This window comes from Periophthalmus magnuspinnatus, chromosome 19, assembly GCF_009829125.3.
Source record: "Periophthalmus magnuspinnatus isolate fPerMag1 chromosome 19, fPerMag1.2.pri, whole genome shotgun sequence".
Taxonomy (NCBI): domain Eukaryota; kingdom Metazoa; phylum Chordata; class Actinopteri; order Gobiiformes; family Gobiidae; genus Periophthalmus; species Periophthalmus magnuspinnatus.
In genome coordinates, this window is record NC_047144.1 from 8,879,738 (window position 1) to 8,907,673 (window position 27,936).

General features: G+C 37.9%; 2 protein-coding genes across 2 annotated transcripts in view; one reads left to right on the forward strand and one right to left on the reverse strand.

Moving 5' to 3' along the window:
• Nucleotides 1-17,261, reverse strand: part of atrnl1b (attractin-like 1b) — a 66,905-nt gene extending 49,644 nt beyond the window's left edge. Inside the window, exons 1-15 of the mRNA XM_033984203.2 lie at nucleotides 16,170-17,261; nucleotides 14,379-14,462; nucleotides 12,779-12,892; nucleotides 12,553-12,681; nucleotides 10,941-11,149; nucleotides 8,698-8,872; nucleotides 8,104-8,191; nucleotides 7,061-7,322; nucleotides 5,772-5,955; nucleotides 5,150-5,304; nucleotides 4,686-4,770; nucleotides 4,354-4,568; nucleotides 3,639-3,757; nucleotides 3,367-3,499; nucleotides 2,216-2,403 (exon numbers count right to left, since the gene is read on the reverse strand). Coding sequence (XP_033840094.1) covers nucleotides 2,216-2,403; nucleotides 3,367-3,499; nucleotides 3,639-3,757; nucleotides 4,354-4,568; nucleotides 4,686-4,770; nucleotides 5,150-5,304; nucleotides 5,772-5,955; nucleotides 7,061-7,322; nucleotides 8,104-8,191; nucleotides 8,698-8,872; nucleotides 10,941-11,149; nucleotides 12,553-12,681; nucleotides 12,779-12,892; nucleotides 14,379-14,462; nucleotides 16,170-16,420 — 2,391 coding nt within the window. The 5' untranslated portion in view covers nucleotides 16,421-17,261. The remainder of the gene's footprint in view (nucleotides 1-2,215; nucleotides 2,404-3,366; nucleotides 3,500-3,638; nucleotides 3,758-4,353; nucleotides 4,569-4,685; nucleotides 4,771-5,149; nucleotides 5,305-5,771; nucleotides 5,956-7,060; nucleotides 7,323-8,103; nucleotides 8,192-8,697; nucleotides 8,873-10,940; nucleotides 11,150-12,552; nucleotides 12,682-12,778; nucleotides 12,893-14,378; nucleotides 14,463-16,169) is intronic.
• Nucleotides 17,262-21,622: 4,361 nt separating this feature from the next.
• The window catches only part of afap1l2 (actin filament associated protein 1-like 2), a 42,203-nt gene continuing 35,889 nt past the window's right edge, over nucleotides 21,623-27,936 (forward strand). Inside the window, exon 1 of the mRNA XM_033984751.2 lies at nucleotides 21,623-21,939. Coding sequence (XP_033840642.1) covers nucleotides 21,924-21,939 — 16 coding nt within the window. The 5' untranslated portion in view covers nucleotides 21,623-21,923. The remainder of the gene's footprint in view (nucleotides 21,940-27,936) is intronic.

Sequence of the window (27,936 nt, forward strand, 5' to 3'; positions counted from 1 at the left end):
GCGATATTTGGAGTGTCTTATATTGCTAGAGACAAAATCACAATAAACAAAGACATTATCACTTTGTCCCAGTAATTAGGGATGGGACATGGACATGAAATTTCTATGTATGAATAATTGTGACCAAAATCATTAACTACTAACAGCATTTCATAGAGTTGCAGAATTTATAATGCTTAACAAAAAAGTGTGACAAAACATCTATTCTAGAGTCATTAGAGTGATATAGTACTAAAAGAGACTTCAAACTATTCCTTACTCGTTCTGTTTGCATCGTCTGTGGCATGATATGTGTATATAATGACCAAAAATAATATATTCATAACTCAAAATTGAAGAGCGACCCTTTTTTCCACCGACCAAATTAACTGTCAAAACTGTGGGTTCTGGTCTAAGGAAACACGGCGAGTTTCTTCTCGTTGTTTATTTTCTGAACACAAGGGATACTGTAACTCACGCCAAAACAAGAGCAAAACAACAACAGTCAAACTCACAAGAGCCTGTCTCCAAAACAGACCAGTAACTGACAAACAGAAACTTCCCCTCAACTTGTCGGCTTAGCAGCAAAGTGCCACATACAAAAGCAGTCACATTAATTACAACACAAACAGTTACAAGAACAAAAGGTGTCAACTCTGAACTAAACACAAAATCATATCATTACAATACTGTCTAAAGCCCATCCTCATGGTACTGACACTGTGGCATTTTAATTCAGTGGTATACATGTGTACCAGTTAATATTTGTTACAATAATTTTCATATCGACGCATCATTCAATATATGAAAGCTGGAACAATATATTTTTGGGCTCAGTATTTAACATGTGCATTAACATTTCTTTGCAATAATGGAGAGATTTTTGTTATTTTTGTTGTGATACGATAAAATCTAAGTTGTAAAGTGTTGAATATGTAACTTCTATGAATAAATATTGCTTAGTTCTGCTATTACCTTGTTGCGGTTTATTTCTTAAATGGTTTACTGGGATTACCTTGCTTTACTGTTATTGTGTCAGAGGTTTCAACATCATCTATCGTTACATTTCTCTGTAGCAATATATTGTGCTTCAAAATGTGTTATCATGGCAGGCCTAGTTTATGTCCCATCCCTAGTCATTATACAATAGCTCTGAAGCATGATACCTGTAAACTCATTTCTAAATGAACTAGATTGCTAAAAAGTGGGATTTAATGAATGGCAGCATAAAACCATTCAGCAGAAATGGTTAGGTGGTATTATTAATGAACCTTAGATGTTAATTACCGAACCCTCTATAATTGCAGTGTTAGCGTAGACCAAAAAAATAGGAAAATACCATACTAGGCTTGTCATGACAACAGATTTTGAAGTACATTATAATGATGAAGAACATTTAGATGATAAACGATAATATTGAATGCCATTATGCCATGGACACAATCGGTCTAAAGCAGGATTTCCCTCATAAAACAATTCTATATTTGCAGTATTTTTAATGAACATGAGCTACAGAGTCATAGAAGTTACTTATTCAACCCTTTACTGCTCAAATCTTCAGAAAAAATACAAAAAATAAGAATAAGTTCCCCACTAGTACAAAGAAAAAGTACCCACAGTAAATACTAAGCCACAAAAATAATTGTTACATCTATCATGTACTGAACCATAAGTTGATATAGTAATTATTGTGACAGGTCTATACTAGTGCAAAGAGGATAAATACTGAGCTCCAAAACCACCAGCCCCACAAAAAGTGATAAAATATGAAAAATCTCATTCCAGTGTATTCTGCCACCTCATAAATAAAACTATGCAATTGTGACAGTTGTGTAGTCAAAGGCTGTGATGCCGGTGGTGATGGAAAACAAAGTTGATGAAAATGGTTGGCGAAAAGAGGAGATTCATCCTGTCTAAAAATAAGGGCTGCAATCAGAGCGATAGAATGGTACACAGACAGACACAAAGGCTTGATCAGCAGCAGGGGGAAAAAAATCATCTCCCAACATAGACCTCATCAGAGTTATTGACAGGCTACAACTACAACATAACCACACCCTGCTCCGCTTTCCTCAGACATCAAATGGCAGAGTGCACATCCAACCACATGCTTTCCAGAGATATCGCAAAATATTTTCACCTGGGTGTGTACTGCCAGATTGCTACAACACATGAATAAAACAAAATACCAAGCACCACTACTGTTTTGTCAGATGTGTTACTTATTCATATTCACCTTCTCTTGCTGCTGGAGTTTCTTGAGCTCCTCCAGCACAAAGTCCACTTGCTTGGAGGTGGTGAGAGACGCGATGTTGCCGTTGAGATTTTTGCAGTAGTGCTGCGCGTTGTCATAACTTTCTCGGCTTGAATTGATCCTCAGGCAGGCCTCCCCCACCTGGTTCCAGCCCTCACTGCACTGCTGGGCTGCAAAGAGACACGAAACAGTGTGATGACATGATGATGACACTGTGTCAGATGTGAGGGTAATCTTCTTGATCTGTTCCTGTCAAAAGTGCAATAGGAAGTTATGAAGCTTTTAAGACACTGAAACTAGAAATAACAAAGATTGGAAAGGATAATTAAAGCTTATGTCGTCAAAAAAAAGTCTGCATTCAGCTTAGCAACAAAAAAGCTGGTCATTTTCATCTTACTTTACAATAACAAAATGGGTGCTGTCTAACTTTGTAGCAAGGCCATTTTAGACATCAAGAATACAAAACAAACATTATTTGCGGTTTGCACCACTGCAACAAGCCTTCAAGCGTCACCAACAAAGAATTATGGATCAAGTGACAAAACCATTTCAGTTTTGTCCAAATTCACTGAATGTCAACATTTAGGGAGAGGGGAGGGGGGATTGTGTCTGCCCAATACTCAGTGAGGCTTAATAAATGACGTCAGAATGACACCTATGAATTACAGTGTTTAAAATAGGACCTTGGTAAAAAAGAATAAACTGCTTGGTAAATTGTCCTCACCGTTTAAAGATTAAGTGCATACGCTTATACAGGTTGGTCAAAGAAGAGCGATGCTGACGGCAAAAAAATCAATGATAATCTTTTTATATATGTGCCTCAGGTTTGAATGTCAGCAAAGTCATTTTATTTTCATTACAGTGAGGGCCACAACAGATCTTAGCCTGTACTATATCTTACACGAGCGGTTATCTTTGACATTCGTTTGCAACTTTCACGTTAGGAATCGCACTGAGCTACAAAACGCATAACAACCATGACATTGTTGTATTTGACACTGACATGTTATCAAATGTATTACCTGGCACTGGCCTGGATACAATGCTACTGCGGAGATGGGGGCTGAATACAATTTTTTTGCTTTGTTTGTAATTACCGAAATGTGTTTTTTTTATTCAAGCATCCTTCTCACCTGGCATAGCGTGGCATTCAGACTGATTTTGGTCCCACTGACAGTTGAGATTAAGGGAGCAGCTCTTGCAGTTGGCCAGTTTACTGCAAACCTGTTCATTACGCACTGGACACTGGGTGAAGTTCTTCACACTCTGAAAAAAAACAACAAAAAAACATTTTAGTTAAAGCTAACTAGCTAAACTACCTTGTAACGTGATGTGCAAACTAGATTTTCACTCTTTCTGTCAAGTTAATCTGCAGTGCAATAGTGTCCTCTGGTGGCAGACTTACAGAAGTGCAGTTGCTGGAGGCAGAGATGCATTTTTTGTCATCACACCACTGGCACCCATTGGTATTCGCAGTGCAGCTTGCGCAGTCGGAGAACCGGTAGCATCGCTCGTCCACTGTTACTGCAGAACGAAAAGAAAACATTGCCAAGTGTTAAGGACATTTAATAGTGTATTACAATTTAAAATACCCCAAACGCTATGAATAAATAAAAAATATTACCATACTGTATCATTTTATATAACATTAGTAAAATATGAATTAAAGGTGAACTATGCAACAGCGATTCTGCCACCTGGTCTTCTCCATGGAAATGTTATTGGTTTACCTGGAATGTTTTACAGTAAATCATTAAAAGCTATCTATTTCCATGGAGGCAGGTGACCACTGGGTTACAGGTCAGATCTGAGAGAGAAGCGATGGCAATCATAGTAATACTGCATTTTTTCCAAGGAATTTTTGAGGTATGAAGCATCTGTAATTGAATAAATGCTAGATAGATAGTTTAATGTGAGACAAGCTGGTAGCACACCCTTGACCAGAAAGGTTACACAGTACACTTTGACCTGAATGATGTTAGAAGTGAAAGACTGCTACAAAATATGAAACAATTAGACCAGGCGTAATTCCTGGATGTAGAAAATAAATAAATAATAAATATGGGGAACTTAATGCTAACTGATGTTTTATGCAGTGTAATACATTAGAAGATTGATACCAGGTTTGGGTGGACAGAACGGCGCAGGTGTGAGGCTGCCATTGGACATGCTGGGTCTCCAGGGGAAACAGTGACCCTTGCTCCAGAGGCAGCGGACCCCGGGACCAGCCTTTACACAGCTCTGCTCTGAGGAGAAGGCCTGACAGCTGGGAGGTCTGTACACCAACACGTCATTCAACAGAACACTGGAGAAGCCCCCAAACACGTACATGGACCTGGACAAAACGGACACAAATGTTTTGCTGGTACAGTTGTTTAATATGTCCAGGCAGACTTCATGGTAAAACTGCTTTGACCTAGTTTGAATGACCTGTCCGATGTGTGTCACTCACCCGTTGCTGACCACTGCAGAATGGCCAAAGCGATTAACATCTCTGTGCAAGTCTGGCTTTGGCAGAAGCTTCCACTCATCACAGGCTGAAAAACAAGGTCACGTACGTTACATTCTCGCTAAAAGAAATATTTTAGCATTTATCTTTTTTTTGTGAATTTGCTGGTTGTGGTTGTGAATTAAATAAAAGAAATGCAGTGCTGCCGTTGCACTATGTAACTTCACAGGTTGGGTCACTTTTTTGTGTCTTTGGAGATGTTACTCCTTTTCCCTTAATTTATCAAGAGCGGCGTTTAATCATATTTATCAAGCATTTATTCAATTGTATATGTTTTATTGCTGAAAAATACCATCATAAACATGCATTGTTACAAAAAGGTTTTATAGTGTAGCTTTTAATATACAGTATATCATTTTGCTATTTAAATTTAAAACTGTGAAATATGATGTGTGTTCATGTGTTACCGATGTCATAGGCGAGAAAGTCAGCAGAGAAGCATTTGGCCCCGTTGCTAAGTGATGTGTCGTTGTGCGTGTTGCCCCCGAAGACGAGCAGGGTGCCACTGAGGAGCACGGCTGAATGCAGGTACCGCGGGAAGCCACTCTCCTTCAAAATGAACCTGAACACGTGTATAGAGTACAGACGTGATGAGACATGCACACACTGTCACTGTGCTGCCCTCAATACATAATGAAGGAGGCAGCAATCGCACTGTGACTATGCCATACCAGTTTTTCCACTTTAAGTAGTACCGAAACGAACTAAATCTACTACTAATACTTGAGTAGATCTTAATTCACCTTAATAAAGCATTAACAAAGTGGAGTTATTGTAAGTGTTACCTATGTGTCTGTCAAATTACAAATGTCTGACTACCGATACTAAACAAGTGCTTTTAGCGGGTTAGCATAACTGATCTATCGCTCAAAATCGTAGTAGGCAATGTTTTTTAATATGTATTCATGCATTTAAAACACTACTGTAACTGAATAGAGAAGTACAAACATTTTCCATTAATAATTTTATTCCTGATGCATTAACAACCTCTCTAAAAGACTTTGATTTACACTAGATTTGAGCACTTACCATGTCCTTCTGTTGACATCGTAGCGGTAGAGGTCATCCACAAGGCCGTATTTGTTGGCAGGTAAAGCTTTGTATCCTCCATGGACGTATACACTGCCGCTGGCGCTGTCGAGGGTGCTGCTGTGTCCATAACCTCCCTGTGGAATGGCACCTTTGGTCTCCGGTACGACCCACGTGTTGGATTCTGGCCACAAAATGACAGTGCATGATATGAATATGAAAAAAAAACATGCAATTGTGGCTATTAACTGAATAAATAACATGACAAGCATATAATGAGACTTTTTTTTTTCAACATAGACACTCTATGTGCTAATGTAATGTAGCTCGGGAGAGGAGAGGAGATTGACAGATTGGCAGCCATGTTTCCATCATCAACACAAGTGTAAAGCAAATTTGAATATCTAGAAAAGCGCTTTATAAAACTACAATGATACAAAGTACAAATTTGCAATATATTAAATAGTTTTCCTAAAGTATAAGTAGACCTGGAACCTGCATTTTCATGAAAACTGGGACACAAGAAAACAAGCAACAAAAAGAGGACTTGACTATTTTCAGCCTCCTCGTCCCCATTCTTTAGATCTCTGTCTATGACCCTCAAAGAGCGTACCATTTCCAACACGCCTCAATTGTTAAATTACAAAGAACGATGAGAAGAGGTCATAGAGGCTCTGAAGTGTCCTTTGCCGGCATTCGGCAGACATGGCATATAAAGCAAAGACTATATCATTTAGATGTACTGTGAATATGGGTAGGGAGTGCCTCAATATGATCTTTATGAAGGCAATGCTAACAGTGACACGACCACAGAAAATAATTGGTTTTCCAGTGTCATCTTTGGTTGACTCAACTGGTTTTAAATCAGAACTTAATTGGAACATAAACATGCTGATTTTAAGCATAAGCATAGCACTAAAATGTCAAAGTCTGACTAGAAGTGGATTGAAAATTAATTACACTTAAAAACAAGGCTTATAGTTAATACAATATAAGCACACCCTACATCAAAACTGTGTCTAAAACAGAAACAAACCAAGTCTTGGCAAGGTCTGACCTTGGACTACGCAATATGTGGTCTATATACACTAGCTTCACTCACACTTATGAACTAAACTTCTAAATGTAATTAAATTTGCATTCAAATACTAAAACCTTAGTAGCAAGGTAATTAAATAGTGGTCCTATAATGATAGTTTGTGAACAACTTTTTTCACACAGGTTTACACTATTTGTAAATACTAAGTGAGCATGAAACAATACAAGGACTGCAGAGGGTAGGGACTCACTCAGATGGTACTCCTGGACGTTGCTGATGTAGCTGTAAACGGGGGAGTAGCCAAAGATGATAACCATGACAAGCTCGCCCCCCTCCAGCAGGACGCAGTGCGCAGAATGCCCCTCCACAGCATACATCTGACTCTGCCCCGGGACGGCCAGCAGGGGGCTCTTCTTCTGCCACGTCCGGCTCACTGTATTGAACATCCACAGCTCGTCTGTCACGTTCCCCGAGCCCGCCTCCAGCTTACCCCCGTACATGTAGATCTCGTCCTGGAAAAGAGGTTTGAACATGTACTATGGCTAGCTGAATATGATGCATGTAAGAATAACAAAATAATATGCGTAACTCTAAAGATAGATGTTTGCCAATTGCCAGTACAAAAATTTCATAGCAAGGGCCACAAATTTAAAGTTATAAAAAGGGACATAAAATAATTAGTAAGAAAAAAATTGCAATGTGTTTTACTCTTACAGCAGTTTTTAATCCCTGTCTCTTCAAAATGACAGCTCTAATGCACTGAGGACAAACTGAGCATGACAAATGGGCACACAGAGACTAGTGTAGCTTCTAAAAAATATTTGTGCTGGCTTCCTTTTCAGTATCTAAACTAATACAGAATTTTAATTGAACAAAAATCCTTCTACATGTCCTTTTTCTCACAATGAATTTGGAATTATATTTTAACAGCATACCATAATAAAATGCTTCAGATTCTTCTATTTAGTTTACTTGATGATAGTACCTAAAACTGTAGCACTGATAAATACTTTTTGTTATTCTCCACATTGCTATGGGGAAAGAACTCAGCAGTCTAGTGTTTTTCTCTAAAGAACTGCATTACTGTTACTGTCACATCATTTTGCTTACATTCAGTAGAGTTTGATACGATCTGCTTTTGTGTTTGTTTTATAAAGCGCATACCTTCAGAATAAACCTAAAAGCGTTCAAACATTCCTTCAAGCACGATAGTTTTGTTCTTGACTTTCTTTGCCCTCCCTCCTACACCCTCTTGAGGTCATCTAATCTAAAATAAGTACTAGTTATCTTTACCTGGTAGGCAGCGAGTGAGTGGCCATATCTTGGCAGAGGGCCACTGTTGATGGGCACCGTGTTCCAGACACCGCTCTCCAGGTTGTAGCTGCAAAGAGGCACAACATTAAACTTTAATCGCAGATGTGTTTATTAGCTTCATTTACTTACAACTGTACATAATAAAGCACGGCTAATGGGTCGTTTAATGCTACACCTGGAGACCAAGTACTCCAAAAATGTTCTGTGTAATTACAAAGAAAACACTGCTTAAAAAATCGCCAGCTCTAATTGTAAACACGATCATTAGCTTAGTCTACTGTAAAATTGTTCAGTCTAAAGGTTATTCAAATGCAACATTTTGTTGTTTTTAATACTTTCATTTTCAGTTTTGTTATTCCGCAGTTAAAAACATTCACATCTAAAAAAGAAAAACAAGTTTGCCGCCAAGGTTCAAAAGGTTTACATTTCCATTTTTTAAACTGAAATAGCATGACTTGCGCCTACAAAAACTCCCACACTTGTGCTTTTTATACAACAATTATCCCTACACAAAGATTTTATGTAAACCTAAGGGCACAGAAAGGTTGAGGAGGTCAGTTTAAAGAGACATACTTGAGAATCATCTGAAAGGAGCTGTAGTTGAAGGTGTATCCGCCCACGACCCACATGACCTTCTCCTGCACCACGGCCTTATGGGAGGCTCGGGCTAAAGACGTGCCAGAAGGCTTGACACTGGGCAGGATCCAGAAGGACTCTGTGGACGGGACGGTCAGGGAGCAGTCTGGGCCTGAGGGATCAACAACACAATGTAAAGAAATTCATCTCCGTCATAATCACAGTACTTCCATGTATTTCCAGGTAAACCTTAAACTTATGAATGTCTCTAAAGCAAATCTCCACATATTGGTTTGTGGTTCACAACCTTTTTCAATTAGTGGTTTATTTCTTAGTAACCCCTATTTTACCAGCTGTGGATACATGGGTGAACCTAAAATGTTTTTTCTACCAGACAAGCTACTACTTTATGGTAAAGAACAGAAATGAAAATAACATTTTTATATAAGCAATTTAACAAGCCACCTCTTTGTTAAGTTTTTAAGCTTTTAAGTATTAATAAAAAAAACTGAGTGTCTTCATATATGCTTAAATCTTGCTACTGTTTCCAACAACAGACACTAATACAAATTTGTGCTGTTAAAATAACAGTACACGCCATATAAATGTAAACAGAAAAATGTTCAAAGCAGAAAATGCTAACTCTAACATCGAACAGAAAAAAATAATTATCTACAAAAAGAATTGTAATTGGCTGCTAAATATTAAATGAAACTGTAACACTCTATAACAACTACACCAATTACTTCACTTTAATTTTTCCTTATGCTTTATTATTGTAGTTATAATAAAGTGTCACCAATTCAACTCTACTAAAGTTATGGTGTTATTGGTAAAGAACAAGTAGACAAAAAAACAAAAACACATTGTTGTTACTCTAAGTGAACACAAGAGCCCAGGCGGTGTGATCATGTCTGGCTGTGTGAGCAAATGTGCTGTTGAAAAAGCACATGCCTCCTAATGATTCTGTCAAGTTTCATCACACAAAAAGCATTTGGCCCTGTGTAGCTCCAGGCACCGCACACTCCACTGTTACGGGGCTTATCGACCTGCTCCCAATCAACAAAATGCCACGCCACGACACAGCTGTTTGTACTTGTCTGTTATCACATTCTTCATTACATAGTACTCTGGAGGAGCCACGAGCGAGGGAGGGGCATTATTGTTTTACAATCAGCAGATACAGCAATCTGTTACATGAGCGCAGTTAAAGATACATTACCTGATTTCCCTCTTCCCTTCCTGCCCACTGTTTAATCTGTCTGCATTTCCCAATATAACAACTTTATAGCAATACCTTCTGAAGTGGTTATATAAATTTTACCGTCTTAACAAAGGGAAAAACTAGGGCTGCTCAATTATGGCAAAAATCATCACAATTATTTGACTCATAATTGAAATCACAATTATTTCAAACAAATATTTCTACACAACGGTGAGCGTAACTAACTGATAAGTTGTTGGCTAATGCTAGAGAGGGACTTGTTTAACAGCACAAATCAGCTCACCTGTTGTGGTTTCAGCTAAATCCTTTCTTTATGGTTAGATTGTGTTAAAATAAAGCTGAGATTAAAGTCTAACTTGAGTAACAGAGATTCAGACAGAGCAATGCCTATAGTTAGCATCAAACACCCACAGGGAAAGTTGATGCAAAGAGTACCTGTACATTTTATTGAAGTTTCACATTTGTCTGATACTTAAACCTCACCCACATTGTTATTGTTATTATTCCGCCTCGCCCACTTTTTCCGTAAATGTGACCATGCTTTCGTTTTGGTGGCACTTCTGGTTAAGTGGGAATCGCATTCCTTTCAATGGAGAATTTGGGAAAAGTTTTGGTGCCAAAATATTATATAAAGTAGGTTGATTTGTGTAAAATGTTTTCTGTTTATGTACAACAATGCATCGATTCTCTGGGAAGCTTCAAAACGGCTGTCGTCCGTATATAATTTATTTGCTGCCAAGATCAGCAGCCCCATACAAAATAATACAACTCAAATGACGATGGCGGCGTCTGCGGCAACTTCCGGAATATAGTGAATATGGCTAAACAAAAGGTATACATTGATTTTTATCCTTATTCATTTTTCATTTCATTTCAAATCACCTGTTTTCTCACTACAAGTTTTACATTGATACATTATGATTGTAGTGTAAAAACTATAGTTAATCTTTTAAAAGCAACACACTAATCTCACACTCATTTGCATCTACAGTGTATACAGTGAGAGTGGTGTTACCTTGCCAGCTGTCATTGCACACACAGAGCTTCTCTCCAGTGAGGTCACAGTAGCCGTGGTCAGGGCTGCCACAATTGTTCCTACAGTAGGGGATGTCGCAGGCCTCTCCTTTCCAGTACTTGTCACACTCACAGTACACTCTGCTGGCGATGAAGTTTCCCGTGGTGCACTTCCCATGACCCGAACAGTTGTTGGGACAAGAGTTGATACTGGACAGAAAAATATGTAAATGATCTTATAGTTTTGGGACGATCATGTTGTGTTTATATTCTTCATATACAGGAATCCATAATTGTCTATTAAAAAGAATAAAAAAAGAATACATAATAAAATATATACTTTTTTTTTTTTTTTAAATACAGTGGTCCCTCGCTAAGTCACTTTTCGCGGTCTCGCTGTTCCGTGGATTTTTTTTTTTTTTTTTTTTTACAACGAATGAACGTGCATTGTGTTCTGCGTCCTGATTGATTGACAATGGTCTACAGTCCATTAGCCAATCTCCTCCATGCCGTGTCTCCTGTACAGTACAGAATGCAAAATTTATATTAAATAAATTTAATCTATTTATTCAGCTAAATTTAAATGTATTTATTCAGCTAAATTTATGTAACCTTTGATTTATTTGAAGTATATTATTTTAAGTATTAACAGTTATTTGGGTCATTAGTATTGTGTTTATTTATTTATTTATTATATTATATTATGCTGGATACAATATTTACTTTCTTCATAGTAATATTGGTTCCTATTTATTGCTAGGGTACAGCGCACCAATAAAAATGTAACAAGAGTGAACGCACACAGGGTGCGCACGAGATGAGATGAATTAAGTTGTTGAATAAAAATGAGCAAGGACGACAGCAAGAAAATACATCACATTAAATCTAACTGTAACCCGCCAAACCCACAGCCTCATGTTTGCTGTGTGTTTGCAAGTTTTCCCCTCGACAAAACCCACAATGTCGATGAAACATTCTGCACTGACAAATTTCAGAAACGCTTTTGACTTAAAAGTGTTTCTCTGCACGAAGAGGCCGCCTCTGCGGATACCACTGGAGCAGAGGCACATGAACAACATATTTAAAGTGATCATCGAGGAAGGGGGATATATAATATACGAAGGTTTGAACTATGAGAGTGTTTAAACAAGAGAGAAATGTGAGAAAATGTTAATGCCTGTCTGAGAAAAGTGTATAAAGTGTGTGGTGAGGGTTTTTACAGCCTTAAAACATATATAATAATTGTAAAAAAAATAAAAATAAAGCTGACTACTTTGTGGATTTCGCCTATTATTTCGCCTACTATTTTTAGAACGTAACCTCCACAATAAACGAGGGACCACTGTAAACACTTTAGCATTTGTCATCAGTTTAACATTAGACTAAATGAAAATCCCAGTTAGTAGTTTAACCAAAAAATACATTAACACCACAGGGAGGAGAAACTTGATCTTACAAATTCTTGGCATGATATCCTCCCACCCATAAAAACAGAGCTTGAACTACTGATGACTACATATTGACCAATATAAGAATGTAACAAGGAAATTTAAGGTTCTGCAACATGCATTGTGAAATCCAAATCATTCGTCATTCTTTGCAACAATACTCACGAGTAAAATATTTCAAATCCTGTTAGGTTGTATGCAGCGTCGCTAAAAAAGTGTAGTAGTGCATAGCCTGAAGTTGTTTCAACCTCAGGAACTGTTTCATTTCCTCGGACCTCCGGCACAATAAGGCCACTGGGGAGAAAACGACAGGAAAAACATCATAGGATTTCAAAGACAATTCAAAGTTTACAACACTGTGACAATAAGTGAAAAAGTACAGATTGCTCACCTGAAGACAGCCACCAGAGGAGCATATATTGAGTCCCCATCATAGACATACATGTGGTCCCAACTACATTCTGTGGCAAAGTGGTTAAAACGTAACCGAAGGACTGCATTTGGACTGCAAAAGAAAAACAATAAAATAAGCATTAAAAACAAAGCATCAACACAGTGTTTACACAAAATCAACTGTTAATTTTAACCAACTGCCTTATATGAAAGCATATGTGCAACTGTGTGTTTGTGTATTAGGTGATATCTTTCCATCTTTCAGTCTCTACATTTCGCTGTAAATCAGATAAAGCACATGCAACGTTGCTGTTTATATGCTGTTTCAATAATCTGAGTTTCAAAAATCAGGCTATAATCTTATGAAACCATAGCCACAGTTTGAGCTGTCTCAAATAGGGGTTTGTCTGAGGCTGTCTATTAGACCTTACCATACAGCAATCTCACCAGATACCTTTTCACAACTTCAAACTCAGCAGTATCACATTCAAATTGCCTCTTCTTTTTTTTTTTTTTATAGGTGCCAACTCAACAACTTTGAGGTCAAAATATTCACTTCCTGGCTTGCAGGCACTTTACTAGATCATCTTAAACACATAAATTGTGAATTTATTCAATGACAGATTTTATTGCTAAATATACCTAGAAAAAACTGCATTATTTTTTTGCTCTACACATCTGACCAGTAACTTGACCTAGTGGCCTAATCCACTTGTCAAAATGGAAATAGAAACAAGCAATTCCATACTCTGGAACATCAGGGCTCAAGAGTGCAGCCAACTTGGGCGCATGTGCGACAGATCCTCATCACAACCTTTCTCATGTGTCCTCTCTCCTCATTATAAATGCGGATTAAACAATATACACTTAAATAATTGTTTTAATTGACAACAAAAAAAGTGTTAATGCACTCGCTCTCACCTCTGAACAGACTGCTAAAGCCAGAGCTGCTGAGGTCAATGCTCAGGTCGTGCTCAGGTCACGCTCTGGTGCACACAGCAATACGCACCACAGATATCAGAAGTTTAGCTTTTTTGTTATTTTTTTAAAATCAAAGACAAGGTAAATACTAAATGTTTTTGATCACATAAACAACTTTGTTTGAATAGTTTACATAGACTAGTCATTATTGAGATATTATTTTGTGTATTTGTGTAGTATAGACTATAAATTGTATATCCGGGTAAAAGTAATTATTTAGTCCTTATTGCTGAAGCAAAATAAGGACATGTATTATGATATCTTAAATAAGTGGCGGTTTTTGGTACACTAAATCATGTTCTGCTGCTCCCAAATGAAAATGTTGCACCCAACTCAAAATGTTAGGCTGAACATTCAAGGCAAAACATTAATATCTCAGACAATGATCATAATCATTTGTTAGTTCCGTCTCTTCTCATACGCAGATTTATAACGACAAATATAAACACAAGTGTGAGACTGGAAATAGCTACACTAAAAAAGCATCTTTATATTACAGCCTTCTACAATAAACAGAAATGCTGTCAGCCTGATTTAATTACATGAATTCATTTATCGTGCATGATTCAATTTGGCTACAGCTACAACAGAACAGAGTCATTTCAGAAATTACTTACTAGCCCTCGATAAGCCATGTGCACTTCGTTTTGTATTTGTAGTTGATTGGACCATCTGTGAGGTACCCTGAAGGCTCTGTCAACCTATAAAAAGCAGAAGTGAAAGGAATGCCTTGAGAATCACACATTTTAACACAGCACATTTTCTAAAACAATGATGTAATGCAACTAGCAATAGATTTTTTCCCCTCTTGGCTGTAAAGATGAAGCCACTGGACAAACAAACACCACAAAACCTTGCATTTAAATATATTCCCACTATATTGCTTTACACCAAAGAATGAGCTATAAAAGTGAAAATTTGCGGGTGTATCTGTGTTATTGGTAAAGGTGATATCAGAGATGTTTTCATTTTGATGTAAAATTTCCTGATATATTGGGTCAGTATTTTTCTACATATTATTTTTCTATTTCTTCTTGAAATAGAAGAGCAACAAACCCACGGTGGCTGCGTGTTTACGTGATTACTCTAGTAGAACAAACTATGTTACCTGCTTTTGTTATCGTTTATTTTTAAGGTGAAAAGTTAACTTCAATTTATAAGCCTTGCCAATTTTAAAGTATTATACTGTTTATAGGCCACCAGAGCAAAACAGTTATCAGATATCCTATTTTTTAATCAGAGTTTTGAATTGTAGTCTCTGAAACTCAACTACACAGCACATCAGATTGTGTACAGGGTAATGGCCTTTCTGGACATGTCATTGTGATAATTGTATCCTGCTGCACTTGAGCCAATTACTACTGAAACACAACACTGTAGCTAAACCGTGAGCTCATTCAACCTTTCCTTACAAAAGGTGTGCAAGGTGCAAAACTGTATTATTAGGGCTGTGTAATTATTCAAATTTTATCATGATTCAGTTATTTCTAATTGTCTATGATATGCTTGGGGTTTTAACTGAGATTTTACAGTCAAACCTTTGTCGGTAAAAGCAGGTGGTTTGGAGAAAAGTTCACAATCAGGAGCTTACCTCATTGTGATCAAGATCAATAAATGCAAATAATCTATGTGTCATATCGCGCAGCCCTATGCAAAATTTACTAGAACAAAAAACATATATTGGTCTCATATACACATATAACTTGAAGCAGGTTATGTGTGTATATGGGACCAAAAATGAAAACAACACAAAACAGACATTTGTAGCCATTTCTGTCAATTATTACTTCTTAAGAAATGTTTAATATGGGGTCTTTACTTGCATTAGTTAAAACCAAAGACTGAACTTTTAAGCTCCAAGCCTGGATGCCAAAGTAAAATCTCACAGAAGTTTCCTCAATGGCCCAGCAGGATCTTGTCAAGTCATTTGTTTTAAGTTAATGAATGAACTGAGGCAGTGTGTAGTGTCTGTTGAACTATGCTTACATGTGCATATTTGGAAAGACAGCAAAACACCTGGCATATGCAGAGGGGTAAAATAATAGATGGAGCATGCAATGCGATAATGAATAACAGATTGTAATACAGAAAAGGTTAGATAAGACCAACCCCTATCAAGAAAAACAAAATAACTCAACCAGCTGTCAAAACTGTTTACCATTACAAAATGTTCCATGGGGTTGGAATGATGAAAAACTTGAACTGTTGCCATAGTAATAAGCCATTTAAATCAGAATATTATATCTTCTGAATGGTGAAAAGTCCCTAAAATGTCGCAATAAAAGAAAGCTGAAACCACAGCTAAATCAAATGTAGTAATCTTTATTACTAGAACCATTAGGGTTTCAGATTTATTTATTTTTTTATCTTAACTAAGCTTTAGAGTCATTAAATGGTCAATTACTCACTTGAACCTTCCTTGGCAGTGCTGACACTGGTCTCCAACCCATCCTCGGTCACAGACGCACGATCCATTGATACACTTCCCAGAGAGACAGGTTTTGTCACAGGATTTCGCAGGAGACGCGTGTGTGAGGAGGACAAAGTAAAACAAAACATACACCACCAAGAATCTGTTGATGCTTCGACAGTCCATTCCGGTGGTTAGTTTGGGTCCAAGAAATAAGGGAGTTCTCTTGCATATTCCCCCGGGGTCCATGTTTGCCGAGGGAGAGTAAGCCCGAGGCCTTGCAGTCTGATTTGGGGAGAGCCTTGGCTACTCACACTGTTTTAAAAAGCAGTCCTGCATATTCCTGAAGTGACGTGCATTCTTCGATAGGAGCTCCACGAAGACAACTTTACGCATAAAGCTTTCCAGAAAATGGCTAAAATAAATCGTGATGAACCTTGTGCATAGATTTGTTGAGTGGGTGGAATCCCCCTTCACCCCTGCCTCTCACTGGAAGAACCATCAGAAAAAGCACAACATTGGTTAAAGCTGCTGTCTGCCTTGGCTCATTAGATACTGTAAAACTGTAATAAATGTATCGTTAGCATGCTTAGCTTTTTGCCCATTGGCGTTAGCTTGGTAATGTTACTGCATTGATTCAAGATCATTCTCCTCCAGAAAGCATTACAGCAGCCATTTTATTCCGAAAACAATACTTAGAAACGAGAGACAGATGAGCAGAAAAACATACGACGCTCTCGGGTCAAGCTGCCACAGTTTGGCCGGATATTGGAGGATGAAGAACAAAAGCCTGTCGGTGTTTGTAGCCCTAGATCCTGAGCGAAGCCTGGCGCAGTCAACATCGATGTGGTGAAATGTGGAGGCTATTCTTGCCGACTGGGGGTATTGGGCAAACACTTATAAGTTCGCTTGTTGTGGATAAAGTGCACCTACTGTGAATGTGATCGGTCAAACGCACACGTCTTTGACTTCAGATTATGGATGTGTTGTCTTTTATCCCACTGAATTCGGCGCTGTTGCTCTCGGATCATGACAAGAACTGGCAGCGATGGATTTGCTAGCGCAGCGACAGTTCAGCCGAGAGAAAACTAAACACGGGCTGCGCATGCGCAATAGTCTCTGTCTATTTAAAGCAACAGCGTCAAAACATCACGCAACTGTTTTCGTTTGCGGTATTTTAGTCAGATAATTGAAACCCATAAATATCACAAAATGATCATGTTTCATCTGATTGTGTAACATTTTAATGTAAACACCCACTCTATATGAGAAGAGAGATTTTACAAAATAGACCTGTAAAATATTTGTATCTGTCAGAATGTAGAGTTAAATCTGCATTTTAGTTTAGTGGGAATATACCTTTTCATGTCAGGGATTATTATAGGTTTAATCCATAACGGACTAGGTTTATGCAGTCTGCCAAGGATGATTAAGTTTACAAAATATAACAATTACACTACCTAGCCTAACCTTATAACTCCTGATGCACAGAATCTATGTAATAAATGCCCCTTGAACGACAGTATATTTATCACTTCATTTTTACTCTTCACTAAAACGTATGAGTTTGCATACTCACCTCAAGATGGCAGTGTTGTGCAGCAATTTACAATAGTGAAGCAATACAGGAGGAGCCAATGGTGGATATTGATTGTGGACCCATCCATCAGAAAACCTGTTTTATTTTTTCATATTTTGACCCTTTTATATTTTGCTTTTTGTCATAAATCTTGTCATGTTGTGCAGACTTTCTAAATACATTGGGCTATGTAGGCCACAGGAACATTTAGTATACTCACAAAAGGGTGGCTGCTATAGCACAAAGTAGTCAGAATTTTAGGACACTAGCCATGTCCTGTCTCCAGTTTAGCCTAAGCCTACCATAAAACCATAATCTGTGTTCAGTGAAAGGACCAAATGATGGGCCCATAGGTTCTTTTGTCTGATGCTCCACACTCTTTGAAGACTGTTTTATTCATTTGGAGACTTTTATCAGTCTACATTCACTCTTTAAATTCCAAGGAGCTGTTTAATTTCCAAACCCAATCTGATTTTGATGACATAAACTGCAAATGTTACTGCACCGTGACTTAACCTCCTCTGCTCAGGGCCACAAAGAACCACACAAGTGTTTGGTCAGGTGCATAAAAGTAGGAAAATAAGTCTGGTATTAACTGTCTGGAGCCGGTGCCCTCTGAATTCTCAGTCTCCTTAAAACAACAGAGAGGCACCTTTAAGACACTACTGTAGACTACGTGGACTCAACTTCCTTTGGATACTCCCAGATGTAACAGTGTAAGACAAATCATGAGGTCCTAAGTAGAGTACTCCAAACATACTAATACGATTGGGTTGTTCTGTTGGTGTTGGTGTTGGTGTATTTACAGTGCAAGCTTCTCAATGAAAGGTTCAGTGCTAATTAGAAGTGGAGTCAGTGACCTTTGACCTTGAATCATGGCTGAGGAATGCTCTTTTGGGACCAGCAAGAAGTGTCACTCACAAATGTTTATGCTTTATTTTCTTATTATTAGTATATATGTTTAGGTTATTAACAGAATTCTCACTATATGGCAACCCTAATGTTAATAAGTCTTTTTTTTTTTTTTTATTAAAAACTCTTGTAAGGTTATTTTGCGTTTCACATCAATAACAAAATAATCTTGTAATAGCATGCATTAAGGCAGACAGTAGTATCAGTAGCCTGTTGTTAGGTTTCAGATAACATTACAACATTCTATGGGCCAATAACATTTAATACAGATGGGGGCAGCCAAAATTAATGTTGTTGAAATGCTCATTTTTGTTGTAAAACAGTGAATTATTGGGTCTAGTCACTGATAACAATTGTCAGGTTCAACATTTGTGAATTTATCTTTTGGATATTTCATGGCCAGTGGTAGAATGTAACAAAGTATAAGTAGTAAAGTACTGTACAAATGATCAGAAGCAGAATCAGAAGAATTTTATTGCCATCGTCAGTGAACACAGCTCACAAACTAGCAACTTACTGCGGTGAAGTGCAACATAAAAACACACTGAATAAATACAAATAAGGGCATACACAAAGTTAAGAAAGATATGCTTAAAAATAAAATACTTAGAGGTAGAAAATATATACAACAGCAGCATGAGAACAGCAGTGCAAACATGACTTATTAAAGTGACCGGTATTATAAAGTGTCCAGTTTAGTGCAGATATTTTTAGGCATCTATTACTTTCACTTCATTACATATTTTTGTATTTTTGTGTCAGACTTGGTGAAAAGAGTGAGGGGTTTATTTTTAACCAAGTTCATAATTTGAGTAAAGAAAAATATACAAATAAAAACATCTACAAAAATGATAAAACGATACATTTTAAGCTTTATTAGATCTCAAAATCTTTATCAAAATCTTTAAGTGCTTTTTTTAAATGGGCACTTTATTACCATTACCTGTTTTTGTTTTGTTTTCTCCTGTATCTGTACTTTTACTTAAGTAACAAAATTGAGTACTTCTTCATCACTGTTCATGGCACAATCTTATCAGGAAAACTGGTTCTTGACTCATCTGGGAATAAGACATCATCACATTACACATTTGCAAAGTAACTGCATATTGGATTTTGGCGATAGTATATATGATGCACATGCTGTTTTCAACCACCTATAAAATCAGGAATAAGCAAAATAGTTGTAAAGTAATTGTGTGGGAACCATTTCTGCAGAGGGCTAAATCAAAATCTAAATCGTTCAAAGCATTACTAACCCAAATTCCAAGTTCTTGTAATATTGTGAAAACCTCCATACCTCCAGGGCTCCCACAGGTCTAGTGCACAAAAGGAATTTCCCCCAGACTAGATTAACAAAACTTCTGCTGCAGACAGAGAAAGCACAAGAAAAGAGAGGGTCCGGACCACCCTGGGTTACGCTTAATACTGAGTGCTCATGCCTGACTCACATTCACAATTTCACAATTCACTTAAGACTAAATGATGTTTACGAAGAGTGGACATGACATCACTCTTTGACCTCTCGACGACCTGGTTCAAAGACGGTTTAGGAACAGACAAAACCAGTAACATAAAAGGCATGAGCCACCTGCCAAGCACCACCTGCTGTTTCAAAGCACTAACAGATTCAGACTTCATAAACACTACACTAAAAGAAACAATGTACATAGTCTGAAGTTAGTTAAGTATTGCTAAGTCCTTGAGTAAAAGTACAGATTTATTTGACTTAGAACAAAGACCCACTACTACTACTGCTATTACTACTACTACTACTACTACTACTTTGCTGCTTGCCATAGTTCATGACCTTGGTGATGCTAATGTTCATAAAATTGTAAATAGAAGTACAAAAATTGCATATTTTTCAAAACTTTTTTAAACATATGCTACAGGTTAGTTGACTGCTTTTAGATAACCCTGTGGTTCCTCTACTTTTCCACAATTGCCAAGGATGAGTACATACCATAAAAATGCAAAAAAAAAATCCCCCTCCTTTCCTGTCTGCAGTACAGAGCTTATAGAAAGTATATCATTAACAGCATCATGACATCACTAGTGACTATAGAGTGGTCTCTGGGCTTTATTTGCTGTGGCTTGTACTGGGTGGGACTTCATTCTGCTGTTTTTGCAACTTAAACCACAAAGCACTTGCCCCTCGAATGTTTCAACACATTATCGCCTTTACTGCATTATTGTTGGGACTACAGAAAGCAGAGAAAGGAGAGCGTTGAAAAAGTCAGCTCGTCCTTGTGTGTTTTAATCATCTCGTGGAGTATGTTGTGTTACTCGGCATTCCTCTCATACCTCCACATGGTCGTGATTCTCCCACAGGAGGGGGGCAAGTGTTTATTTAGGCAGAGAAATTCACTTTTTGTTAAGGGGGGGCTTCACAAAAAATCACATCTGGTAAAATGCATTTGATCAGACATTTTGTTTTGTTGAGAGATATAGGAAAGAAGATGAGCAGCTATAAGAATAGGCTTTGTGTAAAATAATGGGCAGTAATCTGCAGCATCAACATCTAAAGATTTACTTTATAAACCAGATTATATTTTTCTTCTTTTTAACTTTGCATAGCAAATGTAGTTAAAGTAAAGTCATTCATTTGGTGGCAGCCTTGGTTGTATTGTTGAAAATACATTTAATTAATTACACTTACTTTGTTTGGTTAAAGACTATGAATAATTGTTGACATTTGCTTCTGGCACTGTTAGGTGTCTAGACATACAGTATAAGAAAACACAAAAGCTTTCACTGTTTTTTCCACTGTAGTAGTAGTAGTTATTGTAGTAATTGTAGTAGTAGCAGCAGTAGAAGTAGTAGTAGTAGTTGTACCAGTAGTTGTAGCAGTAGTAATAGTAGTAGTAGTAGTAGTAGTAGTAGTAGTAGTAGTAGTAGTAGCACCCTGTTGTTATGTTGATCCTCGTGGTAGCTGCGTGTGGCTAAATTATCAGTTTTTTGGATGCTGCAGCCCCAAATAGGAGGGACAGCAGACAGGACGAGAGTCACCAGAGCGCCGAGGAGAGCGCTGCTGTTGCGTCAAACCCGTCTCCCACTGTACGTCGCTGTCCTGTCCTGCCCATTCAGTCACACAGACAGAGACAGCCAGACAGTCAGTGAGTTGGTGTTGGAAATAAACGAGAGCGTCCGGGGACCACAGATAACACGGTCAGCATCTCTGCCTCGGAAACTTGTTGACTAACTTTTACGCACAGTTTTGAGTTTATGAGAAGCGAAACGCGGGAGTGAAACGGCCAGCGAATGGAGAAGCACAAAGGTAAGACACACATTTTTGAACAGTTTTACGATTTTATAAACATGTGCATCAGTTGTCATTGCTCAGTGATCACAATCAAAAGGAATCACACCATAACGCCCCGTGCGTAAAAGTGTACATTGTAAGCTCCTTTACTACTCTGTGGACTATCTCACATGCTCGCACCTGTTTCAAAACAATACAGCAAGAAAAGTAGACTAGTGCAATTGCTTTTGTATCTTTAAGAAGGTCTAAGCATACAAAAATACCACAATAATCCTTGAACAATGTCTCAAAGCATTTAATGAAAGAAATCGAAAAAAGATGAAAGAAGGTGGATGTTTTGGGGTTTGCCAGCCGGAAATTTCTGTTCATATTATTTGTTCTTGTTTGAGATTATGAGTTGCATAGTGGTTAGTGACGGTTTTCAATTGCTGCAACATTGTTCCCATGGGCATTCTTCAAATTCCTGTGGTTATTTGTCCATGTGGGATGCGCAAGGCCATTTAATACGTCCTGATTGAGACAAACACAGAGCGCAGGCCAAAGATCCAAAACGAAGTCAAACTATTTCAAAGTCAGCAGGTAGACTCATGCCACTTGTTACCTCGGCATCTCTGAGTAGGCCCATAATGAGGTCAGGTGGTGATGGGTCAGCTGTCCTTTGACCTGTGCAGCCAAGTGGACTCTCCCTGAGGGTTTAAGGGCAAAAGCAGGGACCGGAAATGTAGGTTATAAAGTTACTAGTTGAACAGGGTGGTGTTTGTGTGCATATAACAATAGTGAAATTACATTTGACCCTGTTTCACATTTGTAATCCCCTTATATTATAAAACTGATTCTTGAAAGCTTTTGTTATGATGTTGTTACCTCCTCAAAAACATATCTGAAGTTGCGTTTTGTTTCATTTGTCTGTCTCCAAAGCTCAAAATACTCTGTTCCACATTGTGATGTCATGAAGTGGTAGTTTTCAAGTTACCTGCTACCTCACCAGCTTTAACCTTTTTTTTTTTTAGTAGAGATTGGCAATTCCAGGGCTAAAATCATCCAAATGATTCTGGAGTAGGGTGTGTGTGTTAAACATGTGTGAATGTGACACACACAACTCCAGGTCTGTTTGTGATGAGGAAGCAACATTACGACATAGATCAGTAATAGCGTAATATGAGCTCTTGAAATTCTAAAAAATCTCTCTCAAAAAATCATACTGTAAATGCCAGATACCGTTCCCCTGTATAAAATCATTATTACAAATCCATCATTTAACTATGCAATAACTCAGACAAATGACAAATAAGCACATTGTTGTCATGCACACCTATTAGCACTGTTGCACAATGTTACCTTCATGTTAAGTGCTTCGGTCTGCATTCATGTGTTTCTTATCTACTGCCGTGTGGTTGTTAAACTGGGAGAAGACAGCAAACATTTGGCTTTAACTCAATGGGAGGAAATACACAAGCTGACAGTGATGCAAGGCAGTCGGTCCACCCTTTTACAGTGACGGCGCAGCTATTGGAGAAATGCTGGGAGAGTAGTTTGGCAGATGCATGTATGGGAACAGGTCGCACTAAATCACATAGTAATAGCTTCAGGCATGTATCTGGAAGGGGAACCTGGGAAGAGTCAGGGAAGCCAATGACAAAGCAATGCATTGTTTAATATTCCTCGTGTGCACGAGCTGGTTTCACTGCAGAGGGGATCCATGTCACATTCTCACCAGTGATGACGAGCTCTGGATAAGCGAAACCACCTGGAGCTGTGTTTTTATTGCATGACCTTTGCTGGTTGGTTGATGGCTCAAGTTTAGGAAATCACTGTTGAGATTTTTGTAGTATTAAAGGGTTAAATGTTTGGGCTTAAGTCAATTACACAGACTTGTGGTCACTTAATATGTGATGCATTTGTTTTGCAATTGGAAGTAAATGGGGTGGGAAATATTAACTAATATGATCATCTAAATGGTTTTTGTTTACAATTCTAATGACACAAGTTTGATTATATTAATGCAATGCAAATGCGGTGTTAGTTTTTAATAAAGAAGATACACTATTGTGCCTCAGCTTGTCTCTAGGGAATGTTGTGACTGCACTATACAAAAGCTTTGGGTAGGTGGGGGAAATCCTGTCTTACCCATGAAAAAGAAGCATGGCTGCAAAAGAGAACTTTTGTGCATTGTTCCAAACTGTTTTATAGTTATTCTTCAAATGTTCATGTTTATTTATATCCTTGTTACTCTTTTAAACATGAAACATGAAAACTTTTATTTATGTTTGTTACTAGCAGTGGCTATAGTGCATACTTTTGTTGTATCTTTAAGCAAAACGCTGTGCCCGCCAGAAAATGATGGTTCGTCGGAGGGGCTGGTGTTAGATTGGCAGCCTCACGTTCATCAGTCCAGGGCAGCCGTGGCTACAATGCTTTTTTAAGTTTCTGTAAAAGTGCTATAAGAACACAGAAAATATACTTGAATCCTCCTTGTTGAACCTATTCTTTTGGTTCACTTTGAATTGCCAAACTAATTATTCCAGCCTATCCTTTTGTTGTTTATTATTTCACCTCTCTCCCGGTCAGTGGATTATACTTCAGTCTTTGCTCTTGTTTTTCTCTGCGATCCTGGATTTCAGTGTGGGCCAAAATGTGCCTTGATCATCACATTGGCTTCAGGTTCAATGCAGCTGTGTTTTCACAAAGATGTTGTAATCCAGAGTGATGGGCTTAGCTACAGTTCTTCATTTGATACTCTGACACTTCAACCAGAATCAGCAGAAATACAGTGATACATTTGACTTCATTTTTTCCTACACAAAGGAAAGGCAGAAACAAAGCAGTTCAAAGTATGCAGTAGTAATTGTAGTTGTAGTATAGGTAGCAAGTAGTAGTGTAATCACGATACTAAAATTTCAAACTCATTTTCAATACTAAGGACTTAATATTAAATCATAGTACTTTCTTTTATATTATTATGTGGCCTTATATCTATATAATCCTTCAGTTGTTGTCCAAGTAGGTTCATAGTGGTCCATGGGTGTATACTAGTTTATGTGTCTTATACTTGTTCAGATACAGCTCAAGATCATTCTAAAGATGTTCAGGAAAGGCTAATTTCTGTCTTGTGACTATGACTTTTTTTTAGTATTGATACATGTTCAAATGAGTATCTAGTTTTGATACTAGTACTGATTTTAATAGTAGAAAAATAAAACTGTACCTTCACTTGTCAGCTGTTCAACTTGAAATATCCGTCATCTATAATTTAGTCACTAATCAAACAGTAATAATTATAACTGCAAATTGTGAGTTCTTCCACGCCTGAGAGAAATGAATCATAATGAATCCCATACCACACTGCCTGTATATAGAGCAGAGGTGATACTCAGTTTCAGTACAATTTGACAGTGTGGGTTTTGTGGCTTAGACCTCCCCACAGCTGTCCCGGGGCAGTCTGAGATGTAGGCCATAGCGACTGGCATGAGGTCTGCCGCTCCCAGCCTGTGTCATGGTATGTACTTATCCACAGGGAGCCGCCGCACAGAGGGTAATTCAGGAAGCTGGGCCCGGCTATAAAAATGATGAAAAGAAAGTCGGCCTTCCTGACAGGAGACTCCAAGTTTGCCCCTTTTGCCCCTCCAGGCTTTGGGGCAAGTTCAATTTCAACACATCAAAAGTGCTACTTCATTTTATGGGTTACAGGAGTTCTGGATCCGAGCCGGACTGTAACTTGTCTTAGCAGAAAAACACTAAGCCCATGCACTTGTAATGGATTTGTAGTATCTTTGCTTTTTATGTGGGGACTCCGAGGCACGTTTCCTACTGAGTTTTTATGTCAGCAGATGCTCGTAATATCTCCTCTGGTTTCTCTCATCAAGACACATACAGTGGTGTGGTACAATGATTACTAGATTCACTTTTAACCCTTAAATTGTATGAAATGACAGTGAAAGTTGACATCATTATCAGATACAGTTTTCGAAATAAAACTGACTTTAAAGATGTGTTATTCCTCAGAAATACAAACTTGTCGCCATAGAGATGTTATTGTTTTACCTGGAATGTTCCACAATACAGACATTAAACTTATGGCCATAGCAAGTGACACCACCAGATCAAGTTACAGGTCAGATCTGTTCAACGGCGACCTCACTCACTGTAAGAATGCATGTTTTTCAAGGGATTTTTGAGCAATAAAAACTGTAACTGAAAAAAGACTGATTGGTTGAATGCAATCCTGTGGAACTTACAAGGCAAAAGCACTGAAGCACTGAAGCATTGAATATCACCTCCAAAGTGGTAGACTCCCCCAAAGTTACATAGTGCACTTTTAACTGAAAAGACTAAAAAAAAAAAGTTATCTTGACTGGTTTTATTATAGCATACCATCCCATTTCTTTTTGTGCAAGTGAACATGAATCCTTTGGCTTTTGCATGCTGGCTCTTAACATGTTTGAACTACAGTAAGTAAGACTTGGACCACGTCTCGGTATAAGTGAGATCTGAAGGATGAGAGGAGCAGGGCAGAGCTGTGGGAGAGCTGTGCTTTGAATAAAAACAGGACTCAGAAATAGATGAAAGAGCAGTGTGAGCCTTTCTGCTGCTAAAGTGTCTGAACTAGAACATTTAGAAAAGGGGAAAAGTGGAAACTTATCAAGCTTTCATCACTGGTCATAAGATTGTACACAGAAGCAGCAGAATTTCCATGTCTTTATCTCATTCCAGTGAGGGCCTGGTTGATGCTAATGGTGCAGTTTGTTTGGGGATTGTAAACAAGGAAGTAAATCCAAATCTTTCTGAATGAATTTTTTCTATTGTTAACTTGATTCTTGTTTTAGGATTGAGATTATTTTGCCTGAAATGTACAACATTATGGCATTAAGCATATCTATTATCATGGAGATAAGGATGATGATGCTACCAGGCCAAGTTCCAGGTCTGATCTATGGAGAGGCAAGCCGATGCAGAGTAATAATGGATATTTTTCTAGGTATATTTGAGCAATAAAAACATTTGTAATTTAATAAATGCATTCACTGGCAGGAATATTATGATAATAAGCATTTTATTATCCCCTTTCCTGCTTTGGCTGGAGTTTACTTCCTGGGTATCGTCTAGTACAGGGATGGATTAATGCTCTACGTCCTTTAGTTTAGGGTGAGTCTGATAAAACTGATGAGTAGTTTCTTTGTCCTTTTGACTGACAAAACACTAAACATTGACTCAATGTATAGGCTATACTTGACCTTATTTTACCCACTTGTCCTCTTTTGTCCTTCCAGTGCTGTTATCAGACTTTAAATCTCCAAATTAGAAGTGAGTTTCTATGGCAACATGTCCCAAATACAGCTTGGACTAATCCATCCATGTCCGCACAATCCCCTCCCACAGCTGTGTTCATTTACGAGGAAAACCAAAACCTTCAAGTCATCATATTGTTTCATTGGCCATTCCTTTTGCATTTCAGACTTTCGGCTTATCTGCAGAATATTGGAATCTTAAATTTTTCAAAATTTCCCATCATTGTTTATGTTACAGCACAGTCTAATACTTCAATACTTATTTACTTATATCTCTCTTATCTTTTGAAAACTATATTCTCTAAAAGTAAAGTGTAATAAATATTATGACCAGAATTGCCTGAGATCCAGAATACACTCTTTTTCAAAACATGCATGGTCCGTTGGTATGGAAAGAGTAAAGGAAAAAAAAAAATCACGTAAAAAAAAACCCATTGTGGATTTATGCAGAATTAATGGATGAAGCACTAAATTCTGTTAATCTGAAATGAGATCAATGTGATTTTATTTGACCAATGAACTCATTTCACATGTGTCATTGAAAAAAATTGCACAATCATGTTTGACTGTGCTTGAGACACAACAGAGGGCAGAGACTCATATAAATCTGTATAAAAAATATAGAGAGATATCATTCTGGATTTGCCAGGCAATGACCAGAAGTCTCTGATGTATAAATTACAGTTTGTGTTGCAAAAGCAGTTTTATGAGTGGAAGAGCGAGCGGT